The 24,929-nt window shown below is 61.3% G+C and overlaps 1 protein-coding gene across 4 annotated transcripts in view; it reads left to right on the top strand.

The window, feature by feature from the left end:
- NFIC (nuclear factor I/C (CCAAT-binding transcription factor)) overlaps nucleotides 1-23,934 on the top strand; it is a 56,338-nt gene extending 32,404 nt beyond the window's left edge. Inside the window, exons 3-11 of one of the 4 annotated variants that reach the window (XM_012646275.1) lie at nucleotides 729-800; nucleotides 4,498-4,572; nucleotides 5,582-5,705; nucleotides 6,325-6,449; nucleotides 13,698-13,823; nucleotides 15,539-15,723; nucleotides 16,370-16,523; nucleotides 18,360-18,445; nucleotides 22,834-23,934. In XM_012646275.1, coding sequence (XP_012501729.1) covers nucleotides 729-800; nucleotides 4,498-4,572; nucleotides 5,582-5,705; nucleotides 6,325-6,449; nucleotides 13,698-13,823; nucleotides 15,539-15,723; nucleotides 16,370-16,523; nucleotides 18,360-18,445; nucleotides 22,834-22,851 — 965 coding nt within the window. In that variant the 3' untranslated portion in view covers nucleotides 22,852-23,934. Of the gene's footprint in view, nucleotides 1-728; nucleotides 801-4,497; nucleotides 4,573-5,581; nucleotides 5,706-6,324; nucleotides 6,450-13,697; nucleotides 13,824-15,538; nucleotides 15,724-16,369; nucleotides 17,585-18,359; nucleotides 18,446-22,833 lie in introns of those variants that run through there. The other 3 variants (XR_001137583.1, XM_012646277.1, XM_012646278.1) reach the window with 3 other exon arrangements.
- The last annotated feature ends 995 nt before the right edge of the window (nucleotides 23,935-24,929 follow it).

The raw sequence follows: 24,929 nt of genomic DNA on the forward strand, positions 1-24,929 counted from the left end.
GTCCTGGCTGCAGGGTCAGGGCCGCGGCGGGGGTGGCCTGCCTGGTCCCCCAGCCAGGCTGCAGCGACCGATAACGCTGAGCTCAGCGTCTGTCTGCGTCTCCGTCTGCCAAGGAGCCTGATTATTTTTAGATAAGATGGAGGGGCGGGCGCTGGGGCGGAGGGAGCCCCCAGCCAAGGTGGGAGGCGGGGTGCGAGTATGGCAGTCAGAAAGGGCTGCCCCTCAGCCTCATCTCTGGGGACCCCGAATGGCAACCCAAGACCAAGGGCCGGGCGCACAGGACTGCAGGGCAGAGGCTGAGACCAGAGCACCAGAAAGCCCCAGGACTCACCTCTCTGGCCTCAGTTTCCCTGTCTGTAAAACGAGTGTAATGATAGATCCCACCTCACAGGGCTAAGGCAGGAGTCCAGGAGTTATTATGATTTTACTGATGAGGCTCAGAGAGGGCAAGTAACTTGCCCAGGGCCACACAGCAAGAAAGTGGCGGTGTTGGGATTTGAACCCAGGTCTGTCAAGACTCCATGCGTGCTAGCTCCTATGCGCAACTGAGCCAGCCCCTGCCGATGGGGGAGGCCATGCTCCAGCGTGGGGAGACACCGGTGCCACAGGGGCCTGAGCCAGTGTCTGCAGGGCGCCTGGCCAGTCCGCTAGGGGCAGTGGTGTGGACACGTCTCCTCCTGGGGCCGGGGTCCCTGCGATGTCATCAACGCTTCTCCCTCTCTTTGCAGACGCGGAGCAGAGCGGCAGTCCCCGGGCGGGGATGGGCTCGGACCAGGAGGACAGCAAGCCCATCACGCTGGGTGAGTCTGGGGTCGGGGGGGTAGCCCTGTCCCCGTCTTTTATTTAGGGATGCTTTGCTGAGCACCGCCTGTGTGCCCTGCCGGGCCCTGTGTGAGCCCCTCGCGGATGCTGCTCTTGTTCCATTTTACAGATGAGTAGACTGAGGCTTAGGCAGCCGGGGAGCCGGGGCTGGGACCTGTGAGTGTCTGGGCTCTGAGGCGCTCACCCCCAGGAGACCCCGAGGGCTCTGCAGTGCCTGGGACATCACAGAGTCCCTTCTGTGTCGGGGGGGGGGGTGGGAAGTGGAGAATTTGCCTGAGGCAGAGCCCTGGGGAGTAGGAAGGATTCAGCAGCTGTAGAGGCGCCATCATCGCCCAATAGACCAGTGAGGTCCCCTCCACCCCGGTCTCTGGCTCCCACCTTTGCCCTCCCCCCCGTCTGTCCTCACTGCAGCAGCCAGAGGGCGCCTGTGAGCAGCTGAGTCAGGGCCCGTCCCTCCTCTGCCCACAGCCCTCCATGGCTCCCACCTCCCTCGGGGTCAAAGGCCAGGTCCTCCCCGAGGCCCCCCAGGCCCTTCACGACCTGCCCATCCCCTCCCCACCTTGCCCTCCTCCCTCTGTCCCCCTCCTCACTCTGCTCCAGCCACACGGGCCTCCTTGCTGTGCCTCCAACACACCAGGCGCCGTCCTGCTGCAGGGCCTTTGCACGGGCTGTGCTCTATCTGGACAGCTAACTGCTCTCTCTCTCTCTCTCTCTCCCCCCGGATCTCCCCAGACCTCAGCTCAACTGTCCCCTTCTCAGACAGGTCTTCCCCGCACCCTTCCCCTCTGGCAGCCTCTGGCCGCTCTCAGTGACTCCCAGCCCTCTGTTTCCTTTCTCCCAGAGGAAGTCAGTGATTGCACCCGCCCGTGTTCGCTTATCTGCCCCAGGGGAACGGCACCTCCGCCAGGGCAGAGGTTTGGTCCGTGTCCCCAGCGTCTAGAATACGGCCTGGTACACAGCAGGTGCTCAATCCATCTTTGTAGAAAGAAAGAGAGGAGAGAGGAAGGGAGAGACACAACGTGCTCGGGAGAGGAGGAGGAGGGAGGGAGGGAAAAGCAAGTGGGTGACCCCCCGCCCCCCCATTGGCAGGACCAGAACAGCCGTGCACGGGACGCTGGGTGGTTCCAGGGGGAGGTTGACAGGCCCCAAGCCACTCCTCGGTGGCCCCCGCTGACGCATCCGTCCTGCATCTGCGACCCCAGCCGTCCCGGCCTCACACGATTCCCGGGCACTTCCCGGAGCCAGATGTTGAGGGCGGGGGGCGGGGCGCTTGGGTGTCTGGCGGAGGAAATCACGTCCTGCGGCTCGCCAGGGAGTCCCCCGGAGATGGAGCAGGGCGGGCGCTACACAAACAGGAAACCCTGGTGGGGGAGGCGGAGGGGCCGCGCCGACACCAGCTGGCCGGCTGGATCAGCAGGAAACGCCAAGGCCACTTCCCCTGGACACTTGCGGACCGCTGCCCTGTCCCCTACCCCGGGCTGTCGTGGCCCCGGGCCTCCCAGCACAGGGCCGGGCGCGAGGTCATCGCTCAGTAAATGGCACAGCGATTGCAGCCTGGGACCCCGGGGGTCCCGGGACTGACCAGGGCTTGGATCTGGGGACCTGGGCACAGCCAGGAGCTCCCTGCGCCCCGTGCTGCCTCCTGGGGGCCGAGAGAGGAACTGCTCCCCTCAGAGCCGGGCGCCGCCTGCCCGTCCCACCTCCCCTCTGACCAAGCTCCTGGCTCCTGCCAAGTGCATCTCAACCCCCGGGCCTTTGCACAGCCCCTTCCCACTGCAAGGAACACCGGTCAGCATTCACAGGGCTGTTGCCAAGGCCCTCCTCTTGGCGCTTTGCAGATTTTACAAGTTTATTTCTCTGATCTGCCCGCCCACCTTGAGGTCTTTGAGTAAAATCTCCCCCCATCCCCTGCTGCCTTCCCATTGTCTAACACACCTCACGTTTGACTTAGTTTTTTTTTTTGAGACAGAGTCTCGCTCTGTTGCCCAGGCTGGAGTGCAAGGGTGTCATCATAGCTCACTGCAGCCTCCAACTCCTGGGCCCAAGTGATCCTTCTGCCTCAGCCTCCTGAGTAGCTGGGACTACAGGCGCCACCACCACACCCAGCTAATTTTTCTATTTTCAGTAGAGACAGGGTCTTGCTACGTTGCCCAGGCTGGTCTCAGATTCCTAGACTCAAGAGATCCTCCCACTTCGGCCTCCCAGAGTGCTGGGATTACAGGTGTGAGCCACCATGCCTGGCCTTGACTTAGTTTTTATTTTTTAAAAATCGGTGGTAAAATATGCACAATGTAAAATATATCATTTTAACCATTTTGAGTGTACAAGTCAATGGCATTAAGTATATTCACAGAGCTGTGCAGCCATCACCTCTAATTCCAGAACATTCTCATCACTCCAGGGAGAAGCCCCGTCCCCATAAGCAGTCACCCTCATTCCCTCCCCAGCTCCTGGGGACCACGAATCCACGTCCCGTCTCTGTAGATCTGCCTGTTCTGGACATTTCATATAAATGGAGCCTCACACTGTGTGTCCTTCTGTGTCTGGCGTCTCTCACTGAGCACGACGTCCTCAAGGCCCCTCCACGCTGTGGCCTGTGTCAGAGCCTCGTCCCTGTTCCTGGCTGAGTGATGCTCCAGTGTGGACGGACCGCGTTGTGTCTGTCCAGTCATCTGTTGATGGGCACTTGGGTTCTTTCCCAGTTGGGGCTGTCGCTGCTACAAACACCCATGGACAAGTTTTTTTTGACTTATTAATCTCGTGTGGCGTCTGCCGCCCACACTAGACTGTGAGTCCCATGAGAGCAGCCACTTCCGCCTGGCTCATTCCCTGCCGTGTGGTGCCCAGCTCGGAATCGGACGCTGCCGGTGCTCAGTGACCGTCCACTGAGTAAACGGATCCCTCTTGCCAGGGCCTCTGGGGGTGGGACAGGCCTGTCCCCGAGCTGGCTGAGGTTGCCCAAGGCTCCCACCCTCTCCGGAGCAACTTCAGTTTTCAAATCCATGAATTGGGTCCAAACCACTCCAGTTCAGAGAGGAGGGTTCCCCTTCCTTTGATGTTAGGCAGGAGAGGTCCTGGGGTCACTGGGGGATTTTAACTGCTGCCTCTGGACCGCTCCGTTCAACCCCTGGTTCTGAGCCACTGCTGGGTGCCAAGCTCTGATCTGTGCACTGGGGACACAGCAGGGGCCGGGCAGACAGACATCCCTGCCCACACGGAGCTTCCAGTCTGGAGAGAGAGAAGGACAAGAAACCAGAGTGTCGCCAAGGGTGGCGGCGATGCAAAGCCAGCCCGCTCCTAGGGAGCTGGATTCGGAGCTCACGACCACCAGACGGGGTTTGTGGTCTCCGTGTTTGAGATTAGGGAAAACGGAGGCTCAGGGAGGGGGAAGTGACTTGGCCAAGATCGCACACCGAAGGGATGACAGAGCCACCATTCGAACCTGGGTCCGGATCCCGCCCTCCACTCTGGAGTGCAGCCGGCCACAGAGCGGGGCCCCCGGAGGAAGGCCAGGCGGCTGTGTGAAGGCCCAGGCTGGACACGGGCCCGCCATGGGGCCTCCCCGGAGAAGGAGCGGGGCGTGGCTGGCCGTTCCCCCTCTGCCAGGGGTGCAGAGAAGGGAAGCAGGACCAGCTCGGCCCGCCGCCCGCTGACCTGGCTCTCTCCCTGTTGCAGACACGACTGAGTTCCAGGAGAGCTTTGTCACCTCTGGCGTGTTCAGTGTCACTGAGCTCATCCAAGTGTCCCGGAGTGAGTGTCCCCATAAGCCCTGAGCTGGGACCCAGGGAGGGGAGGGGCCTCAGAGAAGAAGAACGAGCCCACCACCCTCACCCTGTTCCCCCTTGTCCACTCCAGATGCCCCCTGTCACCAAGCCAGGGTTCCTGAGAAGGGAGGTGGCCAGGCCCTTCGCAGAGCCCGAGGTCAGGGAGACGTGCCATCTCCCCAGGAAACAGGATCCAGATGTTGGGTGGAGGCTGCTAAAGAACTTACACCCCAGCATCCCTCCTTCATGGGGCCTCTGCCATCCCATAACAGAGGCCCCCAGAAGGCCCCGCCCCTCCTGTCTCTCTGCCTTTCCTGAGTACTTGCTGGGGTCCCAACACACTTCCCCAGGAAGCCCCATTTCAGGTCCCACCCCAGGGAGTTCTGGGCACTGTCCTGCCTTAACCCTGATGGGCACCCTCCCTGTCCCGATCTGGCCTCCAGCTCTGGCTACGCCTCTGCCTCACAGTGCAAACTTGGCCTCTCCATGGCCTTGGTCTTCTGATTCCTAGAATAAGGCTGGTTTCAGCCAAATTAGGAACTAGTTTGGAAAGAAGTCCCCCTCTGGACTGCCATGATGGCTCTCCCCACCCCTCTAGGGCACACCACAGCCCTGGGCCCTGCTCCCTTCCTCATTCTCCTTTCTTCTTTTTTTTTTTTTTTTTCTCACTGTGTTGCCTGGGCTAGAGTGCCGTGGCATCATCCTAGCTCACAGCAACCTCAAACTCCTGGGCTCAAGCGATCCTACTGCCTCAGCCTCCCGAGTAGCTGGGACTACAGGCATGCGCCACCATGCCCGGCTAATTTTTTCTATATATTTTTAGTTGTCCGATTAATTTCTTTCTATTTTTAGTAAAGACAGGGTCTCGCTCTTGCTCAGGCTGGTCTCGAACTCCTGAGCTCAAACAATCCGCCCGCCTCGGCCTCCCAAAGTGCTAGGATTACAGGCGTGAGCCACCGCGCCCGGCCCTCATTATCCTTTCTTGCCCTCTGTAGCACCTGTGGTGACCGGAACAGGACCCAACTTCTCCCTGGGGGAGCTTCAGGGACACTTGGCATACGACCTGAATCCAGCCAGCACCGGCATGAGAAGAACACTACCCAGCACCTCCTCCAGCGGGTATGTGCTCAGGTCCCAATCTCTGGGCATGTCACAACCCCACCCAGCAACTCACCCATCTCTGGCCTCAGCTGGCTCATGCCTTTCCCTGGGATACCTGTTTACACGTGTCACCTGGCCTGGGAAACACCTACTCATCCTTCAAAACCCTGCCCTAAAAAGCCCTGACATCCCACCCTGGGACCCCCTGAGCATACAGACACAGGTTCTTGCTGAGAGATATGCGGTGACAGTGAGCTGGTCACATTGTGTGTGCGTCAGTTTCCCCATCCATAAAGTGGGGTCATAATCCCACTACATTGTCATGAGGATTACAGTGGACCAAGTGATTAGCCGGGCTGCCTGGGCTTTGGTCTCCACCCTGCTAGCTTGGTGTATGACCTCCGCTGAGCCCCTCCCCGCACCTTGCCCTAGGCGTCCCATCCAAGCCAGGGGCAAGTTGGAACAGGTGGGAACCAAGAACAGGCTGAACCTCTGCGGCTCCCGTGAGGTCTCGCGATAGCACCTCCCTCGCCCCGCCCCCTAAGGACCGGAAGTTAGCGAAGCACGCCGCCGCCGTGCCACGCCCCCCGGCCCCGCGTCTCCCTGGTAACCAGCGTCTCCTTCCCTCGCCCCTTAGGAGCAAGCGCCACAAATCGGGCTCGATGGAGGAAGATGTGGACACGAGCCCTGGCGGCGATTACTACACCTCGCCCAGCTCGCCCACGAGTAGCAGCCGCAACTGGACGGAGGACATGGAAGGAGGTAGGGCTGGCGGCGGGGGCGGAGCGAACTTCCGGTCGGGGCGGGGGGGAACTGTTACTGCGGCGGGACTACGTATTCCGGCAGGCACTGCGCGTGCGCGCCCGGGGGAAGGAAGCCGGCCTGGCGCCGCGGGGCCTCCTGGGAGTTGTAGTCGCGCCTGCTGCGCAGTGCTGGAGGGAAAGCCCGGGCTCACGTTCCCGGAGCTCTTTGGTTCCGCTCAGGCCGGGGAGGGCGGAGTCTGTCCCTTGCTGGATTTTCCCGCTCTCCACCTGCTCAGGCCTCATCTCTGCGGGGGTCCTGAGCTGCAGGATAGACTTGGTAGCAATTCTGATCAACAGGGTGCTTCCTCCTGGGGTCTCCCATAGCTTCCCTCATCTGCAGGGTCCATGTTTGTCCTCTTCCCCGCTGGAATGCCCTTGGGTGTAGGATCCCTTCTCCCTGGGGTGCCTCTCCTTGCAACAGTTTCTTTTTCACGAGGTTCCCATCTCCGTGGCATCTTCCTCCGTAGGACCCTGGTTCTATAGCAGACCCGTCTGTTTTTCTATGGGATCTCCATTCCCTTAGCGCCCTTTTCCAGGGAGGTTTTTGTCCTGCTGCTCTCCTGTCTTCATGGGGTGTCCTCTCCAGATGTCTTTCTTGTAGGGTTCCTGTTCCTTAGGGTCAGCAGCTTCACGGGGTGTTTCTTTTTCTTTACTTTTCTTTTTTATTTTATTTGTCCTAACAGCTGTCTATGAGGAAACCTAGAGTCTTTTCTTGTTGCACGCTAGCTCCGTCCTCAAGGGCCCCACGGGGTGGCCCAGTGGTTACAAGTGTGGACGCTGGAGTCCACCTGCCTGTGTATGTAGCCCAGCCCTTGCAGCTTCCTAGTGACCTTGCCTCTCTGAGCCTCAGTTTCCACTTCTGTAAAATAGGAATGTTAATATCTGCAGGGCCCCTCTCGTACAGTTGTTGTGAGGATTAAGTGAATTAACATATCTCACGTCCATAAAACAAGTTTGGCACGGGAGCACCCAATAAACATGAGAGTTTTTCTTCCCCATCCCCCTCCTCTCCCTGGACCCACAGGGCACGCTTTCTCATAAAGATCTGTCTGTGTAAGGTACCATACCATAGGATTTTTCGGGCATGAGACAGACCTGGGTTCGAATCCCAGCTCTGCCACGGACTAGCCACGTGTACTGCATAGTCTCGGGCAGGTAATTTAATTTCTCTGAGCCCCAGTTTCTTCATTTCCAAAATGGGAGTGATGAGATGATAATTCTTCTCTGGGAGATATGGGAGGAGCAACTGTCTAGCTCATGAGAAACGCCCAGGAAACAGGAGAGTGTGTTATTGTCCATGTCTTTATAAAATTCCCATCTCTTCAATTCAGTCTCTAATGCACGTGGTTGTGACATTTCAGCTCCTAAGGGTCCTCTTGTACAGGGTGGGGTCCCAGAGCAGGTACATTCCTAAAGAATTCCTAATCTCTCAGAAGACCTGTCTCTCCATTTATTAGCTTCTCATTTATGGACCATACTATCTCTATGGTTCTGTCTCTGTGGGTTCCCTGTCTCTGCCAGGTTTGTCTCCGTAAAGACCCTGTATTCAGTAAGTTCACATTTGCTGTGAGAGACAGAAGCCCCCAAAGGACAATGTATTTCTCTCACAAGTGAAAATCCAGCCACCAGCAGCCCTGAGCAAATGTGGTGCGAGGGACTCAGGCCCCTGCTTTATGCTCCACTGAGCATAGCTGTCATCCCTACCTCATGGTCCAGAATGACTGCTGGAGCTCCAGCCATCATGTCTGCATTCTAGCCAGCAAGAAAGAGGGGGTCAAGTCCAGTCACATGCTCTCCCTTTAAGAATAATTCTCTTTTTTTTTTTTTTTTTGAGACAGAGTCTCACTCTTTTGCCCGGGCTAGAGTGAGTGCCGTGGCGTCGGCCTAGCTCACGGCAACCTCAAACTCCTGGGCTCAAGCGATCCTCCTGCCTCAGCCTCCCGAGTAGCTGGGACTACAGGCATGCGCCACCATGCCCGGCTAATTTTTCTATATATTTTTAGTTGTCCAATTAATTTCTTTCTATTTTTAGTAGAGACGGAGTCTCGCTCTTGCTCAGGCTGGTTTCGAACTTCTGAGCTCAAACGATCCACCCGCCTCCGCCTCCCAGAGAGCTAGGATTACAGGCGTGAGCCACCGCGCCCGGCCAAGAATAATTCTCAGAAGTACCATCTACCTCTTCTGTTTATTCCTATGCCCAGGAGTTAGTCATGTGGCCATAGTTGACAGCAAAGGGTACTTGGAAATGTAATCTTATTCTGAGGAATCTGTGTGCCAATCTCAAAATCAAGGGTTCTGTTACTAAGGAAGAAGGAGAGAGCAGATATTGGGGGATATTTAGTTTCTGTCCTGTCATTTACTGATTGGGATCTCAAAAGCACTTCTCATTAGCTCTGTGATTGAAGAGACTGTCAAAATATCAGTTGCATACTATTTAGAGCTGAGGGACAGCCCATGGGATGTAGCCAAAGCAGCTCCAAGAGGAAAACTCATAGCTTTGAGTCTCTTTATTAGAAAAGGAGAATGGTTGAAAATAAAGAACTTAGCTCAATTCACAAAGCTCAAAAAAGAAAAACAAAATTTTAAGAGGGGAAGTGTTGGAGCCACTGGGATGCAGTCCGACCTTCCCGCCTTGGTGCTCCTCAACAATCCCCCCCACACACTGGGAAAGACATAGTAACTGTGGAGGAGGACACAGAGGAAACCCCGACCACCTGGAATCACACACCAGAGCCAGAAGGAAATGTCAGAGGAGGTGTGTCTCCTCCAGCGTCCACTTGGTTACATCAGGTATTGGCAGACTCACTTCCTTCTGAGGGTCTGGTTCCCATGATAAACACTTCCTGTGTGCTGACCCTGCTTGTGGCCCTGGGGACAAGAAATGAGCCGTCCTACCCCTGTCCCTGCCTGCTAGGGGCTAGCAGCCTATTTGGGGAGATGACTTCACGTCTAGGTCATTGCAGCCCAGAAGAGGAGGCGCGGAGGACTTTCAGGGGAACGTAGGAGGACCTCAGTACACGCTGGCAAGAAAAGCGAGGACTTCCAGGAGGAGGGGATTCAGGAAGGCAGAGCAGTGAGGAGCTTGGGCAATTGGCTTCTCTGCATCTCCAGCTGTGTGACTTTTGGCAGGTCGCTTAACCTCCCTGAGCTTCAATTTCCTCTTCTGTAGGATCAGGATACCAGTGACACCTCCTCTGGGAGGGGTAAGGAGGAAAATGCTGGAAGAATTTTACACCCTTGGGCCAGGGCAGGGCACAAAGCATGCACTTGGGGTCCGGGAGCTGGGTTTGTTACGAAGTCACAGCTAAGCTGCCACCTGGGTGACTTAAGTGGATTCATCCACAGGGAAGTGATGGAAGAGCATTCTCGACAGAGGGAACGGTGTTTGCGGGAGTTGGACTATGGGTATTTGGGGCAGATGGTTCTCTGTGATGACATCTGTCCTGGGCCCTGCAGGTGCTGAGCGGCGTCCCTGGCCCCTACCCACTCTGTGCCAGGAGCACCCCCCAGTGGTGACAAACCAAAAATGTCCCCGGGCATTGCCGAATGTCTCTCTAGGGCGGAATCGCCCCTGTGGATGGCCAGTGGCCTAAGCAGAGGACTCAGGGAGAGAGGAGAAGGGTGTGACCCTCGGTCTGCGGTCGCCTTGCAGAGCCCCAGGGCTGGGCCACCCTCTCCCCCCGGACGCCCCCTCCCGACTGTTCTAGTCCAGACAGCCCTGCCGAGAGGACCGGCAGATGCCTCATCTGGCAGAGGGAAACCCTGAGGCTCAGAGAGGCGACATCACCTGCTCCAGGTCACCCCAGCAGCAAGCAGGTGCACAGGGACACGGAACCAGGCCACCTCACTCACTGCCTTTTGTGGGGCTCCTGCGATATGCGAAGCCACTCCTCGACGCTCTCTACCCTGTGGGGTCGGGGCTGCCCCTGGGGAAACTGAGGCCCAGAGGTCCCACGGCAGGCAAGGGGCAGAGCCCAGAGTTCATGGCCGATGCTTCCGCCTCCGCCCCGAAGGTGCCCTTCGCTTCTGGCCACACTCTGGGACGCTCTTCCTCCTCCGCCTCCTCCTCCTCCACCACCACTGGCCAGCCCCCGCGTTCCAGCTTCCTGTCTAGACAGCCCCCAATTAGCCGCTCATTAACGGGGCTAAGCTGATTAGAGCAGCTCTCCTTTCCTCTGCAGTGGCCGCCGGGCCGCTTCTCCGGGCGGCGCTTGGCTGCGCCCCCGCCCCGGCTCTCTGCAGCCACACTCCGGTGCCTGGCGGGGCAGAGGCCTGGGGTGCTCGTGCCAGCCCCATGCCAGGCCGGGCCCCCGCAGCCACTCCCTGCAGGCCCCATGCGCCAGCCTCTGGGCCTTCGATCGTTCCGGCCCTTCCTCCTGGCCACGTCCTGCCGGGGCCTCCCCTGATCACCCACCCACGCCGGGCAGAAGGAGGCGACTCCTGTGCGCTCTGCTCGGGGCATCACGAGGAACACGACACGCGAGGGGCCCGTGTCCTCCCAGGGGTGTCCTCCCCCTGGGCAGTTCTGTCCCCCGCCAGGGAGCTGGCCTTTCCGTGGGGGACGGGCTTGTGTGCTGGGCACACAGACGGGTGCTCGAATGGGGACACCCAGGCCTCTGTGTTAAACAAAGAGTGGACACCCCCGTGGAGGACAGACAGGCATTCGTGTCACACGAACAGAAACATGCCCCGATGGGGGACCCCGTGGGCCCGTGTGGTCCCTAGAGGTCAGCATTCTCCGTCGGGGACAGGCAGGAGGCTCGGAGGAGCAGAGTTGGCCACTGGGGTCTGTGCGGGACCTGCCGGCCGGGCAGGGATGAGCGCGGCGGATCAGCTGGGCAGGGGTTCTGGCGTGTTTGCCGCACAGACGGGGGTGCTCCAGCGCGGGGTGCGGATTCCATCCCTTTCCCACCCCGCCCGGGAGCACCTGGGGTTGTTCTTCCTGGAGGTGGCAGGGCCGGGCTCCCCCTTCCTCCTGGCCTGCGCTGGCTCCCACGGGCCTGTCTCAGGAAGCTCTAGAAGCGTCTGCAGGGATGTGGCGGTGGGAGGCGGGGTCTGAGCCAGACTTTCCATCCAGGACAGGCTGTTCTAGGAAATCCTCCTAAGCGAGCGTTGGAAAACCCTCACCTCGTTCCCGCCGCTGCTGCATGCCCGGCAGGGGGCCGCCACCCCCGACACACACACACACACACACACACACACACACACACACACACACCCCTACAGGACCGGCCTCCCCCATGCCCAGCCCAGGGCCTTGGAGACACACACACACACACACACACACACACATACCTACAGGACCGGCCTCCCCCACGCCCAGCCCAGGGCCCCGGGCGTTCCCTGCCCCGCACAGGCCGGCACAGCTGGAGGGGTCACCTTCCCTGTGTCCCACTCGGGCGTCCTGGGTGCCGCTCCCCGGGGGCAGCCATGGACGGGTCCCCCGGCTCTGGCGACCCGCTGCGGGGATGCGCCCAGTGACAGGTTCACTCCCACGCAGCGTGGTGTGGGCAGGGCGGGGGGGACACCCAGGTTTCTAACAGCAAAGGCAGATGACAAGCTGAGTGTCCCTTGGGGGCCGGATCTCGGTTCACCCTGGTCCGTGGCCGCAAGAGAGGCTGGAGCGGTCCCCGAGTGGGAGCAGCGCTTACGCACATCCCTGCCCGTGCGCACGGGACGGGGACCCGCGAGATAGCGACAGCCTCTGAGGACCCCAAGGGTTCTCACCAGGGCACCCTGTCTCCAGGGGACACTGGGCAATGTCTGGGGACATCTGTGGTTGTCACGGGCGGGGATGCTCCTGGCATGGGGTGGGTGGAGGCCAGGAATGCTGCCCCCGCCCCAGGGGACCATCTGGCCCAGTGTGCCCAGTGCTGGGAGAGCGAGACCTTAGCGTTAGGGGACACTGGGCCAAGTGACAGGGAAGCTAAACATGTCCCCCTGGTTGAATGGTCTCCGTAGATGTGTCTGCCCCTACAGTAAAATTTAAAAATCATTTCTAAAAACATGGTTCTCCAAGCCACACTTCCCTGAGATTCTAACTCCAGGCACGGGGCAGGGCCCAGGACTCTGCATGTTTTAAGGCAAGCCGCGATCCTTAGCTCTGGCTTGAAAAGGCTTCGCGGGAGGAGGATGCTGGCGGAGGTGGGGGTGGGGGAGCGCTGGGGTGGGCTGGCATTTCCCAGGGGCTGCTCCGCGCCCAGCACTAGGATGGTCTGTTCTCAACTTGACGCTGGTGGGGGCTCCTTGAGCAAGTTTCATTCTGTGCCATAGTCTCTGCCAAGTATGTGCCCGTTTTACAGATCAACAGGCCAAGGCACCACCCAGGAAGGCCCAGGCATTCCGGCTCCAGAGCCACGACTCCACGCCAGCCTCCCCGAAATCCCCCAGGCGGCCCTCACCGGGGCCCCTGTTACGTTCTCGCTTATTTTCAAGGCAGGGGTGCAAACATCAGGGGCACCCCGCAGTCCCCCGCGCCCACTCCGGTAGCAGCGGCTCTTGCAGTAATATCATTCTTTGGGTCTCGGGGCAGCTGACTTTCCCCCAGAAAATTAAGGCCCAAGGCATCCTTGGAAAAGCGTCCCCATGTCCAAGGACACCAGACAGCAGTGGGCTTGTCCTCAGACGGGTGGCGGATCCTTAGTCCTCAGCCGCCATCCCCAGACGCCCCCGGTGGGAAGCCCAGAGTTGGGCGAGATTCCAAGTTTTAGGAAAAGGGCCGGCGCCACCGCCCGCCCCAGGTCACGCGGCCTCCTGGGGGTTCCCGAGCGTCGCCAGGCCCCGTGTGTGGAGTGACGCCGGCGGGAATGGCAGAGGGCCCACGTGGACGTGTGTCGCTGAAGCCTCAGGAAGGCTCCGTCCCTCCCCCCGCCCCCCAGCATGGGCACGGAGTGCAAGCCCAGAGCCGCCTTGTCTGTGAAACTTAGCTGGTAGGGGCCCAGCGGGCTTTGACCCTCTGCCCCCAACCCGGGGCATGGGGGGCGGCCCTGAGCCGTCCGATTTCTGTGGAAGGAGAGAAGGACAAGAGCCGGGCTGTGAGGTCCGGGGGCCCTGGGCAGCCCCCGTCTCTGCACTGAGCCTCTACTTGCTCCTCTGCGCAATGGGCTTCCGGCCCCAAGCCCCAGAATTCTGGTAGAAGACGGGGCAGGGAAACGATGCTAACCCTTTGTGACCAGCCGGTGACCCTCTCATCCTGCTCCCTCTGCAGGCATCTCGTCCCCGGTGAAGAAGACAGAGATGGACAAGTCGCCATTCAACAGCCCGTCCCCCCAGGACTCCCCCCGCCTGTCCAGCTTCACCCAGCACCACCGGCCTGTCATCGCCGTGCACAGCGGTGAGCACCCAGGGCCCCGGGCAGGGAGGGCAGCGGGCCTTCTCAGCCAGTGGCCAGGGAAGTCCCACCAGATGTCTGACCATGAGTCCTGTTACTGTAGCCTTCCAGCAAGACAAAAAAAAAACCCATAAAGGTGTTGTGGTAGACAGCACCCAGGGCATGGTCCGAGCCTGCCAAGGGGTGTGGCTGAGCCTCTTTGGGCCTCAGTTTCCCCTTCTGTACAAGAAGAGGCTGAAGCCTGCATTCCAACCCCAGGCACTGACAGGTAGGCAGGCAGGCAGAGCCAGAAGCTGCCAGTACGGCCGCGGCCCACAGCGCTCTCTCTCCTGTGCCATGGCCCAGCTGAGGCCTGAGGGGTCAGGCTGCACCCCTCTGCCCATTTCTCAAGCCGCAAGGCCAAGGCTGAAACTGAGGCAGGGCCTGTCCAGGGTCAGGCATGTCCCCAGAAGTAAGGGTGCCCCACCAAGTCAGAGAGAGACCCACAGGGTCATCGTCACAGAAGGACGAAGACATCAGACAGCTCGGGTCGGGGCTGAGCTGGTTGCTGTACACGTGGCCCTCCCTCCCCCACCTGTCAATCGGGGCTAATCAATGTCCCCACCTCCCACGGTTGTCATTAGGATTAAATGGGGTGCCTCGTGGGAGGCCTCAAATACTGGTTATTACCCCGTGTTATAACGGTGAATTATTTAGTTCCACACAAGGACGCAGACACGTAGGCAGGGAGGCAGGCACAGATCAAAGCCGCGCAGTGATGTGGACCAGGGGTCAGCAGGTGACAGCCCTCGGGCTGCCTGTTCGTATAAATAAAGTTTTATTGACACACGGCCATGGCCCATTTGTATATCACCCCCGGCTGCTTCCACACTGCAGTGGCAGGACAGAGACCCTACGGCCGAAAAGCTGACAATATTGAGTCTCTGGCCAGGGACTAGGGAGACGGGGGAGAGGAGGGACTGCTCTACAGAGAGAATAGGCTGGAAATCGCCGAACTGTTTAGAAAAAAGGGAAAAGCAGATATTGCAGTGGAACATCACTCAGCCAGGAAAAGGGACGAGGCTCTGACACAGGCCACAGCGTGGAGGGACCTTGAGGACATCGTGCTCATTGAGAGATGCCAGACACAGAAGGACACAGTGTGAGACTCCATTTACATGAAATGTCCAGAACAGGCAGATCCGCAGAGAAAGGACATGGATTCGTGGTCGCCAGGGTCTGGGGGAAGGGGTGGGGAGTGACTGCCGATGGGGACGGGGCTTCCTTTTGGGGGAATAGAATGTTCTGGAATTAGTGATGTTGGTTGCATAACTTTGTGAAAATACTGAAAACTACTACTTGGACACTTAACAGGGTGAATTTTATGATATGCGAATTTTATGTCGGTTTAAAAAAATACTCATTCTCCGGCTCTTTATGGAAAGAGTTTGCTGACCTCGGGTTTGGAGTGTGGACCATGAGTCCAGATGGCACGGGACTCGACTCCCAGGTCTGCCATCTGCTTGCTGTGTGGCCTCAGGCAAGTGGCATGTCCTCTGAGGGCCACCACGTCGTCCTCAGTTAAAAAAAAAAATATGGCCAGGTGCGATGGCTCATGCCTGTGATTCCAGCAGTCTGGGAGGCCGAGGCGGGAGGATTGCTTGAGGCCGGGAGTTCGAGACCAGCCTGAGCCTAACCCCAACCTTAACCCTAACCGTCGCCTCCCGCTGTCTCCGCAGGGATTGCCCGGAGTCCCCACCCATCCTCGGCCCTGCATTTCCCCACGACGTCCATCCTGCCCCAGACCGCGTCCACCTACTTCCCCCACACGGCCATCCGCTACCCGCCTCATCTCAACCCCCAGGACCCGCTCAAAGATCTCGTCTCGCTGGCCTGCGACCCGGCCAGCCAGCAGCCCGGACCGGTGAGTAGGACAGGCACAGGTTCCTCCTGGCAGCCGCCAGCGACCTACTGGGGCACCGTGTGCTCAAACTCGGCTTCTACTTTGAAAGGTTTCGTGGTGGACTCGGGTACCAGGTCCCCTCATCCGCGTAGCACTGGGCGTCAGCTGACGCGGGTTGCAATTCAGATCTTCCGGATGTGAGGGTTTCTGGCCCACGCGTGACATCGCGGCCCCGGGGGCCTGGCCAGCACCTGCTGGTCCCTGCAGCCGTGTGCACATCCGCACGGCACTCGGGCAGGCGGGCACCGACTGGAAACACCCACCCGGGAAACCCCCACAGGGCGCTCCGGCATTCAGGGCGTTTCGGATCTCGGAAGCTGGGGCACAGCGTGTCGCGCTACTTACCGTGCACTCCCGGCGACCTGAATTAGGAAGACGTTGTCAGGAGGAAGTGGCTTAAGGAACAGGTGCAGGGAGTGTCACCCAGCAACGCCCCTGGCCCAGGTGACGCGTCCCCAGGGACCCACCTCTGGCCGTTCTCAGACCCAGCAAACTCGTCATGGCCACCCCGGCGGGGCCGTGGACAGAGCTGGGGGCGTCCGGCGCCAGCAGCCCGAGGCGGAGGGGGCGCCTGCCCCCTTAACCACGTGTCTCTCTGTTCCCCCAGTTAAATGGAAGTGGTCAGCTCAAAATGTCCAGCCACTGCCTTTCCGCCCAGATGCTGGCGCCTCCGCCCCCGGGGCTGTCTCGGCTGGCGCTCCCCCCTGCCACCAAACCCGCCGCCACCTCCGAGGGAGGAGCTGCGTCGCAGACCTCGGCCAGTAAGCACGCGGGAAGCGGTGACCCTGGTGGGGCGGATGTCCCCAGGGGCCCCCTGCCCTTCCCAGCCCCACTGCCGGGCTCAGAGGTCAGGCCTGGCCCGGCGGGAACTGGCGAGTTTGGTGGGTCTGCAGAGACAGCCTGGGGGCCACGTGGTCAGGCCAACGTGGGGCCGCGGCAGCCTCGGGACCGCAGGACCCAGCCACAGGCCAAGATAAGCAGCGGGGCTCTGCCCCTTCACCGAGTGGCCTGGGGGTCTCTGAAAGCCCCCCTACGTCCAGCAGCCGGCAGTCGACTAAGATCTCCAACTGGTGGCCCGAGGGCCAGCCTGAGATATCTTTTGTTTGTGGAAAATGAGACTCTGTTGTTATCATTTTGAAATCGGGATGTTTTAAGTAAAAATTTCCAGAGTTCTGGCTTCTGGGGGCAGAGAACAAGCCACACTGGGCCCTGCGTTCCTTTGGGTGACATGGGCTGGGGCTGGGGCCGGGCCGTACCTGTAGATGGGACCGTCCCCACCTGCCCATCTGACCCCGGAAGCCCCTGTTTAGCGGCCTCCCACCTTCTAGATGTTTCCACCCCTGGGTGTGGTTCCAGGTGATGTCCTGCAGGCCCCTTGCCCACTCCCGGACGTGGGGCAGCTCCGGGCAGGAAAACAGCTCCTAGGACCCCTGTCCTGGGGTCTGCCCACCCCCCGTGGCTCTCCTTGTGACTCCCACACAGGCTCGGGTGGGCCATCCACCCTCCTCTGGGGTCCACCCTGGCTCCCAGAGACAGGTGTCCCCGAGTGCTCGCCCCGATGGGCACACTGGAAGGGGTGAGCCCCCAAACCCGCCTCTGCAGCTCCATCCCTGTGTGACCTTGGGCAGATGTCCTCCCCTCTCTGAGCCTCAGTTTTCTCAGCTACAAAAGGGGTCAGTCCCAGTGCACGAGTTGCAGGGTGGTGGGACGCAAGCCGGGGCGTGGACCAGGGAGGCTCGGGGAGGACGTTGCGCGCAGCACCAGGCGGCCCTCACGACCTACCTGCCTGCTCAGACACAGGAGCAACAATAGTGTTTCCTGGGTAGGTCCACGGGGTTATGCCCAGTGCCCGGCACACAGTAGACACTTAATAGGTGCAGGATAAACACGGATTCCGTCCTCTTCTCCTGCACCAGGGCTCTTAGCTACACATCTACCCCGCTTAAGCCCCCAGAACGCGCTGCTTCCCACCTGCCCCACCCCAGCCAAGGCCACCTGGGGACCCACCCGTGGCCGCCTCCCCTCCCCCCACCAGGGTCCCCGGCATCCCTGGGCAGTGACTCAGGCACGGGCTGGCAGAGCGTAATCCGGGAGATGAAAAACTGCGTGTGCGCGTATGTACGCAGACGCCCGGGCCGCCCGCGCCCTCTCCAGGAGGAAGATGAACACAAAAAGCACCCTCAATAATTAATGGCGCTGCGCGGGCCGCGGGCCGCGGCGGCAGGATGGGGCAGGCAGTGGAACACCCTGAATAATTCACAGGCGGTTTCTGAGTTATGAATCTTTCATCCTCCGCCTTCCCTCCTGGCAGACGCCCCCCACCCCCGCCTTAGCGAGCTCAGCCGTGACCCTGGGTCCCCTCGAGTCAGGAGCCCTGTCCCCTCCCCCACACATACACGCCAAGCCCACCTCGGGCTTTTCAGGGGGCCCAGTTCAGCTGGGGGAGGGCGGCAGGCTCGGAGGCCCCCGGTGCTGGGTGCGCAGGCCCGGCTGTGTGACGCTGGGCGGCGGCCACCCTCTCTGGGCCCGGCCCAGGGCAGCCCCTGCTCCCGCATGCCCCCTCGCTAACGGGCTCTCGGTCTCTCTCCTCCCCGCAGCCTACTCTACGCCCGACACGTCCCCTGCAAACCGTTCCTTTGTGGGATTAGGACCAAGGGATCCTGCAGGCATTTATCAGGCACAGGTAGGGGCCAAGAGGCCAGCTGGGGGTGGGCGGGCAGGGCAGAGGGACCGGCCTGGGGGGGCTCAGGGACAGGTGGGCCTGCTGGGTCCTACGCCACAGCCTCGGCTCAGGAGGCCGATCCCCAAGCCCTGCCTGGGCCTAGAGCCCTCGCCTGGCTGATCTTTGAGGCTCAGGGACCTGGCAAGGCCCGATCCGCCTCCACCCCGGCCCAGGGCGTGTGGCGCAGCCCCACACCCCACACTCCACACCCCGCCTGCCGCTTCCCTAGGGCGTCTCCCGGGAGACGGTCACGGCAGAGCTGCGGGGCCAAGGTTATTACCGCCCGAGTCCCATTTGTATAGTTGGGGAAACTGAGGCCCAGAGAGGCAAGGGAATCTGCCCAGGGTCACACAGCATGTCCGCTGGGACTCTCCACCTCTCCCCAGCCTCCATCCCCTTCCGTGTGCCGCTGGCCCAGAGGGACCGGGGGTGGCTGCCCCTGGCAGGGGCCTCCCAGGGTAGCATCTGAGCCCCCACCCCAGACACACAGGGTGGGCAGGGGTGTGGGCAAGCAGGGGTGGCATTTACTTGGCTGCCGCAGCTGGGTGTGTGCAGGAAGGAAGGCAGGTTGGTTGAGGACCAGACAGAAGAAGTTCAGAGAGGGGAAGTGAGTTGTCTGAGGCTGCACAGCAGTCAGGGCAGAGTCCTGGCGGGTCCAGACTGGGGCCCATCCCTGGGAGCTGGGGGCATCCTCAGCCCTTGGCCAGGCCCAAGTGTCCCCGGCACCCACTGCCTGCCCGGTCACGGGTGCTCATCCATGCTGAGTGTGGCCGGGAGCGTGTGACCAGCCCTGTGTCTGCGGGTGGTGGCTGGACCCCGGAGCCCCTGCCCCTGGGGCCTGTCGGGGAGGGCTGGAAGGATATAAAACAGACCAGAGAGGGCTGGCCACCTGGCCGCTCCACAACTGCAGAACGTGGGGTTCAGTGGGGGTCCCTGGGGGTCCCGGAGGCCGTGTTCACATCTTCCAGCCACTGTGGGAGGTTTTCTGTGGTGACTAGGCAGGCAGGGCTCGGGGTTGGGGGACATGTCTGCGTCCCCATCCTCAGCCGCATGGGTGCAACCCATGGAGCCTTCCACCAGGCCCAGGCCTCCTGGGGACTCTCCGCGGCTGGCCTGCTTGTTGGGGGCGCCCTGGAGGCCGGAGTGTTGGAGAGGACGGGTGTTCCCCGCCCCGCCAGGCGTCAGCCAGGCCCCCCAGGAGGCTCTGGCCTGTGGGCGGCTACCTCCTCCCTCTTCTCCCAGGCCCCGCTTGGCCCTGGTCCCTGTACTCCACAGAACCAGCCAGAGGATGACACGGGGGCAGAGGAGGACGCAGGGGTCGTTGGGCTGCTTCTCCTGGGTTTGGGGAAGACCAGTATGCTGGGGTTAGGAGTCCTAGAGTCAGCTGCCTCGCCCACTCTGAACCTCAGTCTCTTCCTCTGGCCTTGGGCACCCCCCACCCCAGGGGACCTTTGAAGGGGATTGGAGGACAGGCTTCATCCAGAAAGGGCACTCAGAGGTCAAGACCTCCCCACATACCCGAATATTAAGCATCCTGCCCTGCACCCTGCACCCCAGAGCCCGGGGGACCAGGGACAGGAGTCCCCCAGTGAGCCGGGGATTCAAGCCAGGCCCCAGGACTCCCCGCTTTGAGCTTCGAGCCCCCCATGGCCGCCCTTTCTCCCCCAGGGCTGATGGCGCCGGTGCCTCCCTCCCGCCCCCACCAGGCCCCTCCCCACAGGAGGCTGGGAATGTCTTAATTGCTTCAGAGGCCAAAACTAATAAAACAGGCCTGGGAGGAAGCCCGGCTTTGCCTTCCCAACTTCCTGACCCGACTCTCCCACCAGCCCACAGCCCCGCCCCACCGGGCCGCAGGGGAGAGAAACCGAGGCAGGCAAGGGCAGTGCCTCGGATCCCAATGCTTCTCAGCCTCCCTCTCTCGGCCAGCAGGACTCCTCTGGGGACCCAGGGAGGGTGGTGGAACCTGGGGGAGGGTGGGTGGCTGAGCTGGGTGTCAAATGCTGGCCTGGTGGGGGAGGGGAAGGTGTTCCAGGCAGGATGTGTTTGGGGAAGGTGGGGAAACAGCTGGAATGTGGAAGAGTGACAGCTCGGTCTTTGCCCTGGGAGCAGTGGGGAGCCATGGAAGGGTTTAGAGTGAGGGAGGGGCACAGCGGTGTCTGGGAGTCAAAAGGAACTTTCCAGGGCACAGAAGGGAGGTGACAGATTTCGGAGAGACTCTCAAGGGAGCATGGGTTGGCAGGGGAGGGGAGGTCCCCAGGCTGGGTGTCATCGAGAGGCAGGTCTTGTGGGGGGGGCGACTGAGAGCCCCCTAGATGGAGGAGATGGGGAGAGGGAGGAGTAGGAGGAAGCTTGGCGGAGCTTGGCGGCCTCTGCCCGATTGTGGCCAGTCGGCACTTCTGCCTCCGCCTTCTTGTTCCCCGCGGGGTTGCCTCCCCTGCCTTCCTCCCCGCCAGCAGCCCGGACTGCCCAGCCGCAGCCCCGCCCCCGATCAATACCCCACGATCAATGCCAATTGATCCTGCCCTGGTCAGTCACCCGCCATCCCTTTGTGTCTTTCCCCATCCATCCCCCAGAGCGGGCCTCGGTCCCACCCTGCCCCATGCAATCCGCAGAGGTTAAGTCACACGCCCAGAGCCACACTGGGGGCTGCAGCCTGGACCTCACCCCCCAGGCCCACTGCCTCGGTCTCCCTGAGACAAGTGGGAGGGTGCCCCTCTTACTGGGGCCAGAGCCAGGCAGACGCTGGGCGAGGCGGGAGGAGCGATCAGGGCTGAGGGGAGCCGTCCTCCGCCGCGGGAGGGTCACGCCCAGAGTCAGTCTGGTTGCCAGCAGAAACCAGACATGAGGTAATGGCCAAGATGAACTTGAACTTGGCTGAAGGTAGGGGGCTGGGAACCGCGGCGCCAGTTCCATCAGCCGGCCCAGCGGCTGTCGGAGGGGGCTCGATGGACTGATTTACCGCAGGGCGGAGGGCAGCCCTGCCTCTGACCTCTGACCTCTGACCTCAGGGGGACCATGGGGTGCCCCCCTCAACACAGGCCAGACTGGGTGCCCCGGGGTTGGAGATTTGCATTTCCAGGGCAGGGGTCTTACAGCCGCTTCTCTGAAGAGACTGAGGCTGGAGCTGTCCCCAAGCCACACGTCCCCGTGGTGCAGTCCCACGCAAGCCTGCCCTGTAAGCCTCAGTTTCCCGCTCTGTAAAATGGGGTTGAAAGCTACCCTCTGCTCTCACTGCGCTTCCGGGGAACGAGCGGCCGGAGCTTTCATGCCAGGACAGCGCCCAGACGGTGCCGAGGGGCTCCTGAGTGGCAGACGAGGGGCTGGCCCCAGGCAGAAGCAGAAATGACAGATGGAGCCAGACAGGCCTGTGTTCAAGTTCCCGCTCTGCCACTTTCCCATGCTGGTGACCTTGGGCAAGAGACTTGACTTCTCTGAGCCTCACTTCCTTCCCTGCAAAGCAGGGCGGCCGGGGGACACCTATCCCTCCTTCACGGGGGTTGTAGTGGGCGAATATTAAATGGGAAAATCTTTGCTTTACAAAAGTAAAGGAGCAACCGCAGTCACAGTGCCTGGGTAGGGTGGCCAGGCGGGAACCACACCCTCCTTCCCCACCAAAACCTCTCCCTCACCCCGTCTTGTAGTCAGGGCCAGGGGCTTAGAGCTCAGGCTGCCAAATTTAGCAAATAAAAATACAGGACTGTCAGTTAAATTTCAATTCCAGATCCACAGATCGTTTTTTCAGTGTAAGTATATCCCCAGGTTTTCGTGAGATAGACTTACGCTGTATAAGTATATCTCAACACTGTACGGGAGCGACTTACAGGAAAAGAATTCTCAGGCCGGGCGCGGTGGCTCACACCTGTAGTCCCAGCGCTCTGGGAGGCTGAGGCGGGAGGATCCCTTGAGGCCAGGAGTTCGAGACCAGCCTGAGCAACAGCAAGACCCCATCTCTACTAAAAGTAGAAAAATTAGCTGGGCGTGATGGTGCACACCTGTAGTCGCAGCTACTCGGGAGGCTGAGGCAGGAGGATCGCTTGAGCCCAGGAGTTGGAGGCTGCAGTGAGCTGTGATGATGCCACTGCACTCCAGTCTGAGTAACAGAGGGAGACCCTGTCTCAAAAAAAAAAATTTTTTGGTTTGCCCATCACTGGGCCTCCTGTCACGTCTGGCAGCCTTGTTCAGAGGCAGAAGCACTCGCCCAGGGTCATCCAGCAGGTCGAGGCAGCGTGGGATGGGGAAACCGAGGTCACAGCGTTGCGGGGGGGGGCGGTTTGGGAAAGGGCAAAACCTGAACCTCAATTTCTCTCTCTCTCTCTCCCCCCCCCCCGCCTTCCCCCCGGACCACCCAGTCCTGGTATCTGGGATAACACCGGTCTTCTCCCCACGCCCCGTCTCCATCATCCCGAGAATCCGGGGGCGGGTCAGCGCAGCCCCCACATTTTCGGTGGAAAATTAGAGCAAGAACACCCCGCCGACTCCCAGCCCGGCCGGAAAGACAACACAGAGACGCGTACACCACACAGGAGGAAAAGGAAAAAACAAAACAAAAAAAAAGACAAACCGGAAAAAAAAAACAAAAAGCAAACCCACCCAACCAAGAAGACAGAAAGTAAAGACGTTTGCGACTCTCTCGGGACTCCGAGGCCGCCGCCCCATGGGAGACCGCTCCACGGGCGTCTTCCCAGGTTACTCATCTCCGGAAGGACAGATGCCCGACTCTGCCCAGAGACCAGGTGAGCACGGCCTGGTGCCCGCACCCAGGCCCGACAGGCGAGACACCCAGCGAGGCCGCCGCTCCCTGGGCACCCGCCCCCCAGCTGGGACACGGACTGGCCCCCCCGTGGATCAGCCGCTGGGGGGGAAGGGGAGAGACCCAGGACCCCCGCCGGCCTCGGGCAGCAGAGACCTCAGTGGCAGGCGGGCAGGTGGCCAGGGCGCAGGAGGGCGTGTGGCGCCGGCCTGCCCTCCTGGCGGGGACCGCAGATGCACCACGGATGCGTGGCAGGCACCTTCTGCCATTGGGAGGGAGGGTCCTGCCGTTTGGCCTCCCCTCTCCACGCCCCCTGCGAAGCGCTTGCGGACTCTCTCTTGCTGGGGACGGTCTCAGCCCTCGCGCCTGCCCCACTGGGAGGAGGAGTCTCTATGCAATTGACCCGGCCCCACCCCCGCATAGGAGGCCGCCCCCTGACCCCCGCCCCAGCCCAGCTCTGCACCCCCCGGGGGAGGGATCCACGTTGCACACACTGTAAGAGATGCACTTTCTGAGGAAGGGCATGGGGGGAGCCGGGAGACCCAGAGCTCCCCGAGAAAGGGGGTGCCCCCTGGGAAAGGGGGTGCCCCGGTCTGGAGTGTCTGGGACGGGAGGACCCTCCCCCCACTAGCCCCTGGAGGTGGGAGGTGAGAGCGAGTGGTTTAAGTGCCTGATCCCCGACACCCGCCCCCTCCTTGTCCAGCTGGGATGTGGGGGGGCCGCGGGCACCCCTCCCCCTCCCCCTCCACCCCGCCACCTTCCGTCGCGGACCCCTCATCGCCGTGCCCCCCTCAGAGCTAGAGAGAGAGCTGGGCGTGCCCCGGCACCCTGCCCTGCGTGGGGCGCGGGGGTGGGTCCTGGGGAAGCTGAGTGCCCCCCACGCCCCTTCTGCCAGTGCCTTACATCCCGGAGCGACACCCCTCCCGGTTCCTCCCAGCAAGAAGCGGGACCACCTGTTTGCACTTTCGTCTCCCCCACCAAGCGCGGCGGGCACAGCCGCGCCCCTGCAAGGAGAAAGGCGGCAGGCGGGCGAGAGGTGCCCACCCAGGGCCTGCACGGGGAGGGTTCTGGTGGGATGGGGGTGTCCGTGCCGGCACCTCGGGGCCCCCCGTGACTGCGTGGGGGGCCTCCCATCCGCTAAGCGTTTTCCGTTGAGCCGCTCCAAAAACACTAAGCTGGGGACGCCAGGTGCCCTCCATACCGGCTCCCTGGCCCCATCCACACCCCACGCCACCCACGATGGCCATCTCTGGGGAGGCCTGGGAGGGGGTGTGAGGTGTTCTAGGGCCACCAAGCCCAAACACAGGGACCCCTCCCCGGGCCATCCATCCCAGCCCCCCGACCTCCTTCATGCCTGGCGCTACGGAGTATCTGCCCCCAGCACGACCGCCTACCCCCCTTTGACCTAGGCCAAAGCCGTCGTCCAGGGCACGGGCCCTCCCAGTGTCACCCACTCCCGGCCTCGTCCCACCTCCCCAAAACCAGACTGTCCTCCCAACCTGGCCCCTGGGGGCTTGGCGAGCCCACTGGATCCTACAGAGAAAGACCCTAGACCCCTCCCCACCAAGCCCCCCACCCCACGCCCATTGCCCAGAGAGGTTCTGCCATCCTCTGGCCTTGGTCCCTTGGTCCGTCCGCCCGTCCCCAGGGCCCCTCCTCAGGGTGGGCACTTGGGGACCACAGCAGGGGCCGCTC

Source organism: Propithecus coquereli, unplaced genomic scaffold (genome assembly GCF_000956105.1).
Source record: "Propithecus coquereli isolate 6110/MARCELLA unplaced genomic scaffold, Pcoq_1.0 Scaffold241, whole genome shotgun sequence".
NCBI lineage: Eukaryota > Metazoa > Chordata > Mammalia > Primates > Indriidae > Propithecus > Propithecus coquereli.